The 17,540-nt window shown below is 36.0% G+C and overlaps 1 protein-coding gene across 17 annotated transcripts in view; it reads left to right on the forward strand.

Moving 5' to 3' along the window:
- MKLN1 (muskelin 1) overlaps window positions 1–17,540 on the forward strand; it is a 359,034-nt gene that overhangs the window by 326,867 nt on the left and 14,627 nt on the right. For all 17 annotated transcript variants that reach the window (XM_067747033.1, XM_067747040.1, XM_067747042.1 and 14 more), the window contains 3 exons: window positions 694–833; window positions 5,824–5,926; window positions 14,620–14,674. In XM_067747033.1, the coding sequence (XP_067603134.1) occupies window positions 694–833; window positions 5,824–5,926; window positions 14,620–14,674 (298 nt within the window). The remainder of the gene's footprint in view (window positions 1–693; window positions 834–5,823; window positions 5,927–14,619; window positions 14,675–17,540) is intronic.

The raw sequence follows: 17,540 nt of genomic DNA on the forward strand, positions 1-17,540 counted from the left end.
TGTATAACACTACTGGTTATAAATGTTTTCAAAATTTTCAAGAACTGCTTTAACACTTCGAGTACAGAATATTACTAAAGCTGTAATTATAATAGTGAAATCATTGTAGTATTCCTTTTACATTTCTTATTTGATATTAATTGAATAATAGAAAAATATTTTAAAAGTTATTTCACAAATCATATATGCCATTTAAAAATATTCAGCATTAAGGCTAAAGCAAAAGTAAGATGCTAAAATTTTTAAAGTTTCTAGTTACTGTTGACCTTCAGTGATTCAACTTGTGTGTCAGTTTTTTAAAAGATATCATTTTTTATTACGATCAACACTTGATTAACTTGATAATCCCCATTATTTGTTGCCCTAAGCAAACTCAGTATCTTGGAATAGCTTCTTACTATCATTGCTTTTGTTTTATGTCTTCCATTGTCAGTGTAACTGTGGTGATACAACTTATTTTAATAGAAAATGTTATTTAGGGAAGTAGTCACAGTACTTTAAAGTAAAATGGAAACTTGAGAAAAAGCAGAAGCAGCCTTTAGTAGACATGTAATAATGTTTTAGTCTTTAGTAAAGCTAAAGAAGTTACTTGTTACACACTACTACCAAAATGAAGAAATTTTACTTTGACTTTCGTAGTTTCTTGAGTATGCATGCATGTTTTTAAAATCTGGTTTGTTTTATTTATTACAGGTTCATTATTTATTTGGTGGGAATCCAGGAAAATCTTGCTCCCCAAAGATGAGATTAGATGACTTCTGGTCACTGAAATTGTGTAGGCCTTCAAAAGATTACTTACTGAGGCATTGCAAGTACCTCATAAGAAAACACAGGTATAAAAATAAATCACTGAAAACTTTTATTTAGCATTATCAGCTATTGTTGGTTTTATTTTATTTAGCATTATCAGCTAAGCTTTGGAGATGTGACTCTGTCTTTGGCAATTTAGTAACATGACACTGTAAGTACTATGAAGATCATGACTTTTGTAAATGCCCTGTTCTCCTTATTTTTGCTTTCTTCTTTCAAAGGATGGTACAAAGTGAAGATAGATCTTGATGCTAAAAATTATTAAAGATAGAGCAAGGATATTTTGCAGCTGTTAATGGAAAAAGTTTCTATGAACGTGATGAACCTACCTTCAAGTAACTCAAGGCCTAACCACTACAGATTATATCAGTTCTAGATGATTGGCATATGAAGATTATTGGCATGTGACTGACCTGTTGATAACTCTCTTAACAGTGAATGTGATGATATAGTTGAGTAAATAATCTCTTTATAATTTGATATTTCAGAATACAACTTCAAATATGATTATAGCTTTACATCATTACTTTTGCCATTTAATTGCAAAATCAAGTAATCAAACATTTTCATATGTCTCCTCAGTCATGTTTGCTTTTTAGCCTTAGCAGGTGATAAGCTGAAAAATGTAGAAAAATACATCTATCCCTTTGGTTACTGGTAGTGTTAGATCGTAATAAAAATTTACAATTTGGAGGGAGAGGAGTTTAGCTTTTAATGATGATAATAGGTACCATTTATGAGCAATTTTGTGTGCTAGATCCTGCATATTATTCTCACAATAAGACAGTGGAGTAGGTACTGTTATTACTACTCTCTTATAAAAGAAGAAATGGAAGCGTTTTTAAGTGGGTTGTATAACTGACCTAAGGTTGTTCAGCTGTAAGTGACAGAGCCGGGCTTTGATGCTGTGTATTCTGACTCCAGAGTTACCACTTCACCACCACAACCACCCCGTACACATCGGTATATACACAGACATGCACACATGTGTGTTTATATGTTTAGTATATAATTACGTATTATATTTTATATAGAATATAAATAAATAAAAATCTCTGTAGGTGTATGTTAGGTTTGTGTTCCTTTATCATATCATGTTTGCTTGTTATTTCTCTCTCTGCTTTCACAAGTTGTGCTTGAGAGATAAATTGATAACAAAAGCTAGTTGCTTCTGTTACTTTGTTATTACTATGAATAATTAAAGAGTATTTTCTATAGAATCTATAGGAGAAAAGGTCTGAATCGTCACGTTGGCTGGATGGCAAGAGATAAATTCTGTCTTATTAACAAGATTTAAGCTTGAGGTACCTTCAGCTAATGTTTACGTTGCTAAAATATTATTCCTTGGTACTTAATGTTAAAGTTTGTTTTTAAAAGTTTAAAAAAACTTTAAACTTTGTTTTAAAAGGTTAAGACAAATAAGACAATAAGACAAATTCGGGGAAATCATAATGTTTTTTTTTTTTTCCTACTTCAGATACAACAACTATAGTTAGAATGTTGAGTTGAGCTTTCAAAAAAATTTTCCTGACCAAAAGTCCACTAGAGATTAAAGAAGGTTGTCTAGTGCTGTATGTAAAGAATTCGAACTTACTTTATAAACACTTCCCTCTGGCTTTTTTTTTTTTTTTTTTTTGCGGTACGCGGGCCTCTCACTGCTGCGGCCTCTCCCGTTGCGGAGCACAGGCTCCGGACGCGCAGGCTCAGCGCCATGGCTCACGGGCCCAGCCGCTCTGCGGCATGTGGAATCCTCCCAGACCGGGGCACGAACCCATGTCCCCTGCATCAGCAGGCGGACTCCCAACCACTGCGCCACCAGGAAAGCCCTTTCCTCTGGCTTTTAATTAGAAAAGTAATCCATGGTTAATAAAGAAAAAAAAGTCCTCTCTCCCCACCACAAAGAATTGAATCATCCCTCATCCCACCATTCAAAAATAATATTTTGGTGTGTATCCCTTGAATTTTATGTGCACAAATAGAATTTTTGTTTAAAAAATAAGGATCATCTTGCTTTGAATCTGATGTCTTTTAATGAGTGATGTATTATAAACATCTTATTACCATGTTAAAAAATAAAAATACAAATCATAATTATAATGGCTACATAGTGTTCTATTCTGTGTAATTTACTTAACTAGTCTCCTTTTGTTGAATATTTAGCTTATTTCCAACTTATTTGCAATTATAAATAACACTGTAGTTAATATTATTATATACTTCCATATGCACCCCTATCAAAATTTCTGTAGGATAACGATAGACTTGATGAATTATACGTTGCCCTCCAGAAAGTTAATTTTCATTCCTTCTGGAAGTAAGTAGAATTATTCATTTTCCCACAACCAACCTATCCTAAGAAGTATTATTTTTGACCTTTGGCAGTCATTTTTCTCCTTTAAAAATCTGTCAGTGGACAGGTGAAATGACAGTTTATGGGAATCTGAAATATATATTATGGCATGTTTTAAGTTTCATGTTTTAAGTACAAAACATCATTAGTGACTTGTGCTAGTAAAGGCACAAAGTGAAAAATGAAAGTGGATAAGGAAAATAATCAGTAACAAATTATTTAAATTTTTAATTACATTATGAAAGACTAGCAGATCTTGTGAGTGTGAGAATGATTCATGAAATAAAGTGACTGAAGTTGAAAGGTAGCAAGTTTGTGTGATTGGGCAAATAATCAACCTTTGAAATTTGCTACTATTTAGTTAAAATATAAATTTTAAAGTATAAATTTTAGTTAAAATATAAATTTGAAGGGAGAGAAGTATATTGAATGCCAAGAAAGTGTCTTTGTTCTTAATGGTGCCACATAATACAGAAAATAAAATGCCACTGTTTTTTCGTATAGCATTCAAGTTTCCAAATATATTGATGATTTGGGGGTGGAAAGGGGCAAAAGAAAAAAATTTAAATATGATTAGTTCCTTGTTCCTTTAGGTAGAGGGCAGAATTGTTGGCTGAAATATAATTTTAGACTGCAGACACAAGTCCAGTAGTAAGTTTTTGTGGGCTAACAAAAAAGCTTAAAAAAGGAAAGAGAGAACACACCTTCCAGGAAAATGGATCCCTTTGCTGGATTTATTTAATAGTACAGTAGGTGTGTGTTGGTTAAGTTATCAGGTTACAAGGATAAAGACATACTTAGGATATCTCACTGAAAAAGAATTTATTATGAGAATATCCAGAGAATTAAGGTGCTTCCTCAGCACTTGAACAGTGAGGCCTGGTGGAGAATTGTTTAGGATACTGAGACAATTCTAATAGCTAGAAGCTACTGAAGTAGCTTTCCTTGTAACTGAGCCTCTCTCTTTCTGCTTCTTTCTGTCTACTTTTCCTGTTCTACTTCCTGACTCTGCTTTCTCTTATGGCTTCGGTAGGTGGCTAGGTAGCTAGGTAGTAGGAAGGAAGGGAGAGAAGGATAGGAAGAGAAGGAATATGTCATCTCATATCTTCTGCTTATTGCCTTCTGTGTTTTGTATATTTTTTGTGTCCTTGTGTATCTCACATTCAGATTCTCTAAGAGAGTATCTTCTTACAGAAAGTTCCCTAGAAAGCGTATCCCTATTGGAAAGAATTCTGCCAGGCCACTTTAAAAATTGCTCACCAAGCTCAAGACGATTGCTTTTGGCTCAGGTGCCAAAACTCTGGTCTAATTCATTGTGGACAAGATGGTAGAGTAACATGGACCTAAGACTCTCATCTGAGGGTTGTAAGACTGGCTGACAATCAGGGTACTATCTGGTACAAGAAAACTAATATTTTGCCAGTCGTTGCCCCTCCAGGTACCCTATCACTGAGATTAGCTCTAAAGACAGGAAATTATTGATGCCATCAGCTGAACACAGTTATGAAAGGCTCTTCACTATTTTCCTTTCCCAAATGAAATTAAATGTCTTCTTTCTGTATAATATTTTGAAAAGCATACCAGTTTATTAGAAATAAGTACATATCTAATTATGCTATTAAAAAGGAATTATCATTATTTAAATAGATAGTCCCAAGCAGACTTTTTTAATTTAAGAAAATCCTTTGTTTCCTTTCAGCTTTGGAATCAGAGACACTTGAGTTTAATTCTACTTCTGCCACTTACTAGGTCTTAGCTTGGCCAAGTTCGTTTACTAGGCTCAGTTCCTCATCTGTTTTTTTTTTTTTAAATGATGATAAACTTCTCATCATAGAGTTATGGGAGGATACATGAAATGATATATGTAAGATACTTGATACAGTGTCTAGCACAAAACAAACGATTGATAAATGATTGCTACAGTTTTTGTTATTACTGAGACATGGAAATAGTCTCATTAAAAATATCTAATCAGTGTTAATGATACTCATTAAAAGAAACTATACTCAGGCTTCCCTGGTGGCGCAGTGGTTGAGAGTCCTCCTGCCGATGCAGGGAACACGGGTTCGTGCCCCGGTCCGGGAAGATCCCACATGACATGGAGCGGCTGGGCCCGTGATCCATGGCCGCTGGGCCTGCGCATCCGGAGCCTGTGCTCCGCAGCAGGAGAGGCCACAACAGTGAGAGACCCGTGTACCACAAAAAAAAAAAAGAAGAAACTAATTTCACTTTCTGAAGTATCTGTTAAACACCTCCAGTGGAGAGTATATGACACAAATCTAGGAAATTATTTTTATTTTATCTCTACTTGTTTTTTTATGAAACATATTTGGCTATTTTGCACTTCTGTTATATAAAATATTTAACATATTTGCTATGTTTTGTAGTTGATTTAATCTTAGCTTATAGTTTTAAGAGGAGGGTTGGAAATGCTCTTATCCAGTCTCTAGCACCACAGCCTGACATTACCATTACATCTCCAGGGACTCCACATGTACGCTATTTATATATGTGTCAGTATTCTTACTTCTGGATTCTTAAGCACAGGATTTTTAGATATCCACAATATCTTCTCAGATACAGAGTATTCCACTCTGGGTTTAAAAGACATTTCTGATGTTTTTTCATAACTCTAGACAATTATTCTTGTTTACATTTTCTAGGTTTGAAGAGAAGGCCCAAATGGATCCCCTTAGTGCTCTGAAATATCTACAAAATGATCTTTATATAACTGTGGATCATTCAGACCCAGAAGAGACAAAAGAGGTAAAGGTGGCAATAAACTTCAGAAATTGAACGTTTAAAAAATTGTCTTTCTAACTTATATTTGTTGACTTTGCTCTTGGATGTTTAAAGGAAAGTGAGGAAAATATGATGACACTAAAAATCTTAAAAATGGTACAGAGCAGATGAAATAAAAATTGAGTAGACATATTTTCATGTGGTAATCTAAGATTCAAGTCACACAAAAACCTGTGATCCACTCAGAAAAGGATTCTCAGGTATAAAGTTTTAAGTAGTCATTAGATTTTGTACTGGAAAGGAAATAGAAAAATTTTACTTCTGCCATAGTTCCATACTTCCTTTACTTAAGGGTTACATAAAGTTCAGTATAAACTTTTTCTACTGATACTTGAAAATCCCCCTAAAAGAAGAAAGAAAACTCTCCTTTATTGTAAGGAGAAAGTGAAGAGAGGTTGGTGGGAGTAGAATCTTTGCTGGCTTGATATTTAGTTATATGAATGTTGTAGCAGTACAGTTTTACCATAGGCTACTAACTTCGTTTATCAGTAGCCCCGAAGCTTGAGAACTTAGTAACAGATCATTACTTTTCAGTTTTTATGATACATAACATGGGATGGAAGCAGCTGTTTCTAAGATTTAATATTCTTAGGGCATATTTGCGTATCCACAGTGTGTGAATATACCTGCAATGAGTTTCATGGTCTTACAACCTCTCTTCCAACTTCTAAGATTCCTTTTGTCACTTCTTCCTTTTGCTAACTATTCTTGTTCATGGTTCATCTGGCAACATCTGAACTGCAATCCATTTTACCTTCCATTCTCAGAATTGGTGATTATATGTAGTTCTGTTCCTTACATCTATTTCCCTGTTAGCTGTTGCTGTGCTTTGGCTTTGTAATAGCGACATCAAGCAGTGTTTTCCTCTGTTCAGCATTGACACAGGCATCAGACTGAATGACTTTCAGGTACCAGGTTCATTGTACTTTCAAGCAGAAGAGCCTGCATGTCCTTGGCACCAAAACAAAGAAATACTCTTTCATAGTTGCCTACTGTGAAAATAAGCCCTAGTTCTCTCACTCAGTATTGGTTACAACCCTTCAGTAGGTGGAGAATCAGCAGAACACATTTTAAAACCCCCTGAAAAAGGACAGTTAATTGTCTTTTCTTGAGTCTTCAGTCAATTCATGATACTATTTGAAATAGGGAGAACTGTCACGATTTTGCCAAGTAGCAGAATATATTTGGTTTAATCTGTTATGGCTTATAAACTGAACATAGTTGTGAAGAGTCTGTTAATGTTCATTTTGTTAGACCATGCATTTGAGAGTTATAAATGGATTTTCTTGTGTTTTCACCATAGTCTGTCTAAAATGGCTGTAATCCGGAACATTCATTTTTCTTTTATTTTTTAAAACCAAACCAAAACAAAATATTTCAAAGTAAATAATTTCAGCTGTGTGAGTTGCAAGTAGGCCAAAGAAAACAGACAGTTTGCTCTTAAAGCTAAGCTAGTAGGAAAGTCCAGGACAGGGAGGTATCTCAAGTTCAAACAGTCATTTTAAGAATTTTGGTAGTGGGTTTCTCTTTTCCTGAAGAGTATCAAATTGTGATTTTGTATGCCACAGACTTCCACTCCATTTCTGAAAAGCTGTATCTATCAAGAGTTGTTTAACCCTAGTAGAAGTTAGTAAAAATGATGTTATTCATGTGTATGTCAGCATCAGAATCACTATAGAAGCTTTTTCAGAACAATACCCTCACCCTAAGAGTCTCCTCTGTCTCCTCTTTTACAATGGAAAACTGAAAGCACACCTAAAAAATTGAGAATTACTGGTCTGTAAGGTTATTCTTTTGTTTAAAAACGTGTGAACAGATTTCGTTTGGGGAAAGAAATCCCTTGGGGACAGCTCCAGTATATATATGTACTTACAGTATCTGTTAGTGAGGCATATAGATCTTCGCTTTTCATTGTAAGAAATCATTCCCCTTTTTGAGAAAGGCCTTACTGCTCTTCATTTTCTGTAGTAGCTTGGTTTTGTTCTCTATGTATGTTTTACAAATTTTTCATTATATTAAATGATTTTATCAGCAACCAGAAGTGGTTTTTAGATTTTTCTCCCCCTTTTTCGGGTCATCATTGTGTCTTTTAGTAGCAAAATGCTGGTGGACTATCAACTAATAATGGTTCTTTGCTTTCTTCCAGTCTCCAGAGCATGGGTTCTAAATTGGTGATGAGCTTATAATAAAGCTTATGAACATTGTATTTTTTTCTAGAAAAGGGCCAAGAAAAGGATGCTTAAACTGATTCTGCCATTTTCAGAGAGGATTCTATAATAGAGAAGGAACAAGAAAAACAAGTTTTCAGCCAGTATTGCACACTTTGTATTAATTGTCTTTCTACTGAGCTTCCAAAGTACTGATGTCATTTATTTAAAATATTGTGTAGAGTTCCTACAATATGCCAGGCATTCTTCTAGGTACAATAGATATACCAGTGAACCAAACAAGATACTTGCCCAGGAGGTACTTACATACTAGTGGGGGGGAACAATAAACATATTAAATAAATTATACCGTGCATTAGAATTTGATAAGTATTATAGGAAAGTTAAAAAGAGATCAAAAATATAAGGGGACTTCCCTGGTGGCACAGTGGTTAAGAATCCGCCTGCCAATGCAGGGGACCTGGGTTCAAGCCCTAGTTCGGGAAGATCCCACATGCCACGGAGCAACTAAGCCTGTGCGCCACAACTATTGAGCCTGCGCTCTAGAGCCCGCGAGCCACAACTACTGAAGCCCTCGAGCCACACCTATGGAAGCCTGCGTGCCTACAGCCCGTGCTCTGCCACAAGAGAAGCCACCGCAATGAGAAGCCTGCACACCGCAACGAAGAGTAGCCCCCGCTTGCCGCAACTAGAGAAAGCCCGCGCGCAGCAATGAAGACCCAACGCAGCCAAAAATAAATAAAATCTACGTTTAAAATATATATATATACACATACATATATATATGTGTGTGTGTGTGTGTGTGTGTGTGTGTGTATATATATATATATATATGGGGTACGAATTGGGCAGTTGCAGTATTAAATAGAATAATCATAATAGACCTCATTTGGAAGTCAGATTTGCACAAGGACTTGAAGAATATGAGGGAGTGATCTAAGTAGATAATTTGGGGAAGATAATTCCTAGCAAAGGGATGGCTAGAACAGAGACCCCTGGGATGGAGAGTATTTGGCTTTGTTTAGAACAGCAAGGAGACACTTGTGGCTGGAGTAGAGGTAAGGAGAGTGAAAGCAGTCAGAGATGAGGTCCAAGAGGTAAGAGCAGGGATTGGCAGAACAGGTTATGAATGACTTCATAAGTCATTATTAGGACTTTGGCTCTTACTCTGAATAGGGAGCTGGTTCAGGGTATTGTCCATGCAGAGGAGTGATATCATCTGCTTTATGTTTTAATTAGGTCACTCTGACTGCTGTATTGAGAATAGACTAAAAGGGAACAAGGATGGAGGCAAAGAGAACTATGAGGGAGGTGTAGAAATCTAAGCAAGGGGGATTGTTGCTCAGAGCAAAGTAGTAGCAATAGAAATGGTGAGAAGTAAAGTAGATAAGATTCTCTCTCCCTCCCTCCCTCCCTCCCTCTCTCTCTCTCTCTATATATATATGTATATATTTATATATATATATATGTATGTATGTATATACTTTTTTGGCTGCATTGGGTCTTCGTTGCTGCACGCGGGCTTGCTCTAGTTGCAGCGAGCGGGGTTTACTCTTCGTTGCGGTGCGCGGGCTTCTCATCAGGTGGCTTCTCTTGCTGCGGAGCATGGGCCCTAGGCACACAGGCTTCAGTAGTTGCAGTGCGTAAACTCGGTAGTTGTGGCATGCGGGCTCTAGAGTGCAGGCTCACTAGTTGCGGTGCACGGGCTTTTAGTTGCTCTGCGGCATGTGGAATCTTCCTGGACCAGGGATGGAACCCATGTCCCCTGCATTGACAGGCAGATTCTTAACTACTTCACCACCAGGGAAGTCCCCTCAGTATATTTTAAAGGTAGAACCAACGGAATTTTATGATTGGATGTAGGGTTTGAAGGAAATGACTCCAAAGTTTTGAGCCTGAAAAGCTAGAAGGATGGAGTTACTGTCAACTGAAATGAGAAGGTGGAGCCTCCTGACTGGAATCAGGAGTTTAATTTTGTATATGTTCAGTTTGAGTTGCCTGTGAAACAGCCGGCTTGAGATGTTGAAGTGATAGTTGGATGTTCAAGTCTGAAGCTGGGGAGAGAGGACTGACTTTATTCAGATTGTGTACTATTTACTCAGTACCTGTTAAAACTCTAGGCCAGTACATAGCAGTGCCACTTATTTAATTGGATGGTTAAAGTAACAGTTTTCTCCCCATCCTTCTGTTTAGAGCCAGTGAAGTTTATCTTTCATCTTAGAAGTTAGAAAAGAGCAACAAATTAACCCCAAATAAGTATTCACTAGAATATAGGAAATTAGTAAAATAGGAAACAGTAGAAAAAATATAAAAAGTGAAAAGTTTGTTCTTTGAAAAAGTGACTAAAATTGGTCAACCTCTAGCAAGACTTATCAAGGAAACAAATAATGAAAACATAAATTATCAGCATCACAAATGAAAAGGGGAGATCATTACAACCCTACCTACATTAAAAGTGTACTAAGGAGATATCATGAACAAGTTTGTCAACAAATTCAGCAACTTGATGAAATGGACAAATTTCTTGAAAGATACAACTTACCAAAACTAACACAAGAAGAATTAGAAAATCTTAAGGAACTCCATATCAATTACAGAGATTGAATTTGTAATTGAAAACTTTCCAAGAGAGAAAATACTAGGCCTGGATGGCTATATCAGTAAATTCTATCAACCCTTTAAGGAAGAAAAAAATGCGAATTTGGTATAGATTTGTAGAAATCAGAATAAGACAGAACACCTTCTAAATCCTTTTATGAAGCAGCTTAACTCTGATGTAAAAACCCAAAAAAGACATTACAAGCAAAGAAAATTACAGACCAATAGCCCTGTGAATGTAGATACAAAATTCTTAAGAAAATTTTAGTTAATTGAATCCAGCAATATATAAAAAGGTTAATGCACAATAGCCAAGAGGGGGTTTATGCTAGGAGTACAAGGTTGGTTTCACATTTGAAAATCAGTATATTTCACCACATTGGCAGAATGAAAGAGAAAAACCACAGATCGTCTCAATAAGTGAAGAAAATCATTTGACAGAATGCAAAACCCATTGATGATAAAAATTCTTAACAAACCAGGAATAAAGGAAACATCATAAATCTCATAAAGGGCATCTGTGAAAAACATACAGCTAGTACCATAGTTAATTGTAAAACATTAAACCCTTTCCCCTAAGATTATGACAAGGAAAGGTGGTCTGCTTCAACACCTCTATTTAGCATTGTGCCAGAAGTCCTAGCTAGTACGATATGGTAAGAAAAAGAAATAAACAGCATATAGATTTGAAAGGAGGAAGTAAAATTGTTTGCATTTTTAGATGACAAATTAAAGAATACCTAAATAGATGGAGAAATAAATCACATTTGTGGTTTGAAAGACTAAAAAGTGTTGAGATGTCCATTCTCCCCAAATCGGTTTATAATTTAATGCAGTTTCTAAAAAAACTGTCAATATTCCAGTCAGTTTGGGTTTCTTTGTTGTTTAGGAGATAGACAAACTTATTCTAAAATTTAGTCAAAACGCAAAGGCTCTGGACTAGCTAAAACAATCTTGAAAATAGAAAAAGTTGGAGGTCTCATACTTACTACCTGATTTCAGGACGCTGTATAGAGCCATAGTAATCAAGGTGGTGTGGTACTGGCTTAAGGATAGACAAATAGATCAATAGAACAGAATAGAGTTCAGAAACAGACTCATATATATGCAGTCAGTTTATTTTTTTGACCAGAGCACCAAGTCCAATAAGGAAAAGAAAGGTTTTTTAAACAAATAGTGCTAAATAACTGGATATCTCATCCCCTATTTCACTCTTTTTTTTTTTTTTTTTTTTTTTGCTGTACGTGGGCCTCTCACTGTTGTGGCCTCTCCCATTGCGGAGCACAGGCTCCGGACGCACAGGCTCAGCGGCCATGGCTCACGGGCCTAGCCGCTACGTGGCATGTGGGATCTTCCCAGACCGGGGCACGAACCCGTGTCCCCTGCAACGCCAGGTGGACTCTCAACCACTGCGCCACCAGGGAAGCCCATCGACCCCTATTTCACTCTTAACACAAAAATTAAGATGGATTATGGATCTAAGTATAAAACCCAAAACAATGAACCTTTAAGAAGAAAACAGATTACCTTCACAACTTTGGGATAAGCAAAGCTTTCTTGGACATGACACAAAAGGCACTAATCATAAAAGAAAAAGTTGACAAATTGGACTTCAACAAAATTAAAATTTCTACTCATTAAAAGACATTATCAAAAAAAAATAGATGAGGGAATTCCTTGATGGTCCAGTGATTGGGACTTCACGGTTTCATGGCAGAGGGCCTGGGTTCGATACCTGGTCGGGGAACTAAGATCCCACAGGCCACACCATGCGGCCAAAAATTAAAAATAAAAATAAAAATAGACAAGCCTCAGACCAAATAATATCTGCAGTAGATATGTCTGACAGAGGACTGATACCCAGAATGTATGAAGAAGTTTCATATATTTTTAGCTCTTCCTTTTATCCCCTTTTTTCCTAACTAATTTGTCCAGTTTCTTACATTGAAAGGATGATTAATCAGGTGACTGATACCTGAAATTTTAAAGGCTACAAGTACAAGTGTGAAATACATCCTGAAGAATCAGTGGTATGAACTGCTCAAGTCTTGCAAAGTGCCAAGTAAACTCCATTGAGATTCAACTCATTTGTATACTCTTATTCCTTCCTTTAACTGACCTGTTTTCCAGCATCCTCATTCAAGATAAATATGAATAGTTCTTCTAAATTTTTATTTCTTTACCAATTTGTTAAAGTACAAGTGATGCAATAGTTTTATCTTATTTTGTCATTGTTCAGTTGCATTGTCTGATTTAAACTAACTCTGGCTAGCCTGGGAATCTAATCAACACTTAAAACATTTTTTCAATGTAAAAAAGACCTTTGAGCCTTTATAATTATATAACAATACAATTATATATGACCATGGAATACCAATCTAAGTTGTAATTTAGGGATGGCTTATGCATAATAACCATGCTTTTTTTCTCAGAGTTTGATTTACACAGAGACATCAGGTGTTTTACAGTAGCATGCATTTATTTTTGAAGTGAGAATTCTTATTTACTAATATACAGGGCATCAGTCTCTCTATATGTGATAGATTCCCAAATGAGTAATTTTTTTTTTTTTTTTTTTAAAGGAAGAAGGGATAGTGGTAGATAAGTGAATTCTTCTCCACCTTGAAGGGTGGTGCTACTTCTACATCATACGTTCTTTTTTTTTAATGTCGGTTCATTGGTTTGTTTATTTATTTTTGGCTGTGTTGGGTCTTTGTTTCTGTGCGAGGGCTTTCTCCAGTTGCGGCAAGCGGGGGCCACTCTTCATTGCGGTGCATGGGCCTCTCACTATTGTGGCCTCTCTTGTTGCGGAGCACAGGCTCCAGACGCGCAGGCTCAGTAGTTGTGGCTCACGGGCCTAGTTGCTCCGTGGCATGTGGGATCTTCCCAGACCAGGGCTCGAACCTGTGTCCTCTGCATTAGCAGGCAGATTCTCAACCACTGTGCCACCAGGGAAGCCCCTAATTTTCTTTTTCTTTAATCGAAGTATAGTTGATTTACAATATTATATTAGTTTCAGGTGTATAAAATAGTGATTCAATACTTTTATAGATTATATCCCATTTAAAGTTATTATAAAATACTGGCTATATTCCCTGTGCTGTACAATGTATCTTTGTAGCTTATTTATTTTATACATAGTAGTTTGTACCTCTTATCTCTGTCCTGCCCCTACCCCTTTCCATCTTCCCGTTGGTAACCACTAGTTTGTTCTCTCTATCTGTGAGTCTTTCTGTTTTGTTTCATTCATTTATTCTTTAGGTTCCACTTATAAGTGGTAACATCTGGTATTTGTCTTTCTCTGTCTGACTTATTTCACTTAGCATAATACCCTCTAGGTCCATCCATGTTGTTGCAAATGGCATTATTTCATTCTTTTTTATGGCTGAGTAGTGTTCCATTGTATATATATACCACATCTTCTTTATCCATTCATCTGTTGATGGACAGTTAGGTTGCTTCCATATCAGGCTATTGTAAATAATGCTGCTGTGAACATTGGAGTGCATGTATCTTTTCAAATTAGTGTTTTCATTTTCTTTGGATGTATACTCAAGAGTGGAATTGCTGGATCATATGGTAGTGAGTAATATTTTATATTTCAGTTGACCTATTGTTCCTTAATAAATACATACTTTAATATATTTTTAAAATAAAATAATTCCAGGACTTGGTCTAGTATTTTGGAAAATGATAATAGTAGTCCACCAGAAAAGTCAGCATGTTGTTTAATCTAAATACGATGTTCTTCTTGCCACTTTTTGGTGAATAGACTTATGCAACATGTGCGGAGACATCCAGTGGCTAATGAATAGTCGAAATTATAGGAGTTTTTTCTCCAATGTGCTTACCTAGCTAATTTGCTTTTTTCTCTCCCCCCCCACCCCACAGTTTCAGCTCCTGGCTTCAGCTCTGTTTAAATCTGGTTCAGATTTCACAGCTCTAGGTAAGTATTCCAATGTAATTTATCCGGCCATATGCCCTAGAATTTGGGAGGTTGGACTTTGATTTCTTTTAAATGAAACATCAGATGAGATGTCATCCAAACAAATGAAGCAAGTTTCAAGGTAGCATGCAAAATTTCTAATAACCTGCTACAAGGTTATTTTCCAGGTATCAGTCCCCAGTTCATGGATCAGTTTGCAGTTCCTATTACACCAATTGCAGGGTTATTATGCAAACAGATGGCAATAGAAGCCTGATCAAAATAAATTAATTTGTATAACGTTGTTTTGGAATGCAGGCTGTATTACTGATATACTTACTATGAGTTAACACTTGCTGGTTGAATGGTTTTCCTGTTTGTTCTTTGTGAAATTGTGTGGTGTCAACAGAATGGTGATGGAGTGGGCAATGAAATAAATGTTTGGGAGCAGGACGAATTACCTCTTTCCTGAAAATGGACATTTTTGTATGTTGGTATCTTAATTGTTCCAAGTGTTTCTCAAGCATCCCAGATACGGGCATCAGTTTTCACTTAGTAGTACTCTCATTTAGTATTAATGAATTATTAAAGTAGTTAAACTAGATTGTGGTAAAGTGGGGAGTCTAGAAGTTCCAGAATCCAGAGCTTTAGTCAGGTGAATTTTCAAGGATCTTTTAGTTAGAATAAGTCATTATAGCTTCAGTTTTTCAACAAGATAGTAGCCTTTTGAAGTATGGGAATTTCCAACTTTCCTCTTGTCATTATGCAGTCACACAGTGAATGCATATTAATCTCATTAATGCTGGTGCTATTTTTAATTTGCCTTAGAGTCCAGCAATAGTATCGAAATTTTCCAGCGTATGTAATATAAATACTTCTCTTTATCTTTGGAATTAAATAACACTTTGGAATATCAGTTTAATTTCTTCATTGTTTGACCTTTTGTCTCTTAAAGGTGAAACGTACCTCAAATGAAAAAAAAAACAGAGACGTACAATGATGGTGTTTCTCACTGGGATGGAAATAGTAGTAGTGTTTCTTGGGGTCTTGCCCTTTGTTTTGTTTTTCCTTAATGAGTAATTGAGGCTACTCTACTGATCAAGGCAACTGCAGTCCTGAGTTATAATTCCAGAATATGTAGGATTCCACAGGGCAAGAAGACTGCTATAAAACGTAACTCCAGTAGGTTCTCCTAAAAATTTATGTAATTGTTTACCACTATCCCATACACTCAAAGGGCTTTTAAAAAATGTTTTCAGGTTGTTAGAAATCTCAGCCCTAAGATGGAGAGTCTAGTTATAGGCATTATTTTGGAAAGTTCACGCCCTTTTGAATTTTATCATTTGAAACAGGTTTAGTGATACAGGAACTGAGAGCCTTGCATATAGATATTCACTTTGAATAAATGTGTGCCTTGTTAGGTATGGGTACTGCAGCCCAGAGCCATTATTTTTATTTTAATGGTGGACAGCACTGAAATATCTCTGGCTGACTTATATTTAGCCTTTAGAACAAGAATTTTTTGGCAGTCATTTGAATATGTTAGACTGGTGTCAGCGAATGTTTTACTTTTAGCTTAACTCTTTTCTTCTTTCTCTGCCCTATTCACTGTCAGCTAATATATTTTGCCAGGAACAGTTTGTTTTAGTTGGATTCTAAACTTCAGGTACACTGAGATCCGTACAAACACAACAGAAAAAAATACAAAAAGGGAAATTTTCTGTGGGGTTTTGTTTCTTCCTACCTGTCTGAAGGGAGGCAGTTTAGTAGTTAAGAGATAAGAGTGTCGTATAGTGGTTAAGGGTCAGAATCTAGGTTTAGCTATCAGCTCTGCCACTTGCTAATTTTAAAAGTGACTTTGAACAATTCACCTTTCTAAGCATTAAGTTCTTCATCTATAAAATGGAGGTAAGCAGAGTACTTACCTCAAGTTGTTGAGAGAATTAAGTAATTATGAAAAACAACAAAATGAAATACTTAGTAAGTGCTCCATTCAGGTACTCGTATTACTACCTTCTTTATAAATGTCATCTTTGTAACACTGGTGAATTTGGATGAGGAGCAAATTCAGGTTATATGCTAATTTTAATAAGGAGAAATTTGATATATTATTTATAAACGAAAAGTACCTTTCATAAGGTTTCATGCCTATTTAGAGTTCGTGGTTCTCATTCATTTTCTGTCTGATTGTTTTACCTTTACGCCACTTAGAATTGAAATCTAATGGGTTATTTTATGTATAGATGTATACACTTTTCATGTATAGATGACTGAATATTTTGTTTTCTAAATTATGTCCTGCCAAAATTGGCTCAACCAAACTGACTTCCTTCAGAATTCATCCAGTTTATCTTAACCTCTTAGTATTTACTAATGTTATATGTAATTTAAAGATTTAGAAAGATGGAAAATGATTTGCAAACAGCTGGCATTATCTTAGTTTTGAAAAATGACTGACTTCGGAGAAAAATAACCTTTGGGGATCTTTAGCTTAGAGCTACTGTGTCTGTGTCTGTGGCTGTGGGCACTTTGAAGCTTGAACTTGGGCTTTCTGCTAATTTTAAGAGCATATTTTCAGCAAGGTATGTGACAGGGAAAATCTGGTCTGTAGAAGCATATTGCCTTTCTTGGTCTTCACACCTTTCTTTAGAAGTTTTATAGTCCGTATGCGATGTGCAAGTATGAATTCAGACAGCTGTTTAAAATATTTTATGTCTAAAGTACAGTGCTCTTTGGCAGTGTGTTGACATTTGTGAATGAGGAGCCTTAGGGGTTTCACAGCATTTACTGTGCCCTTTTAGCCTTTATACTTGTACTAAATCCACCAAACTTAGATTTCAGCAAGAGACTTTCTTCAACCTCCTGTCTTTAGCCCACATGTTTACAG

The sequence above is a fragment of the Pseudorca crassidens genome, chromosome 8 (assembly GCF_039906515.1).
Source record: "Pseudorca crassidens isolate mPseCra1 chromosome 8, mPseCra1.hap1, whole genome shotgun sequence".
In the NCBI taxonomy this organism is placed as follows: domain Eukaryota; kingdom Metazoa; phylum Chordata; class Mammalia; order Artiodactyla; family Delphinidae; genus Pseudorca; species Pseudorca crassidens.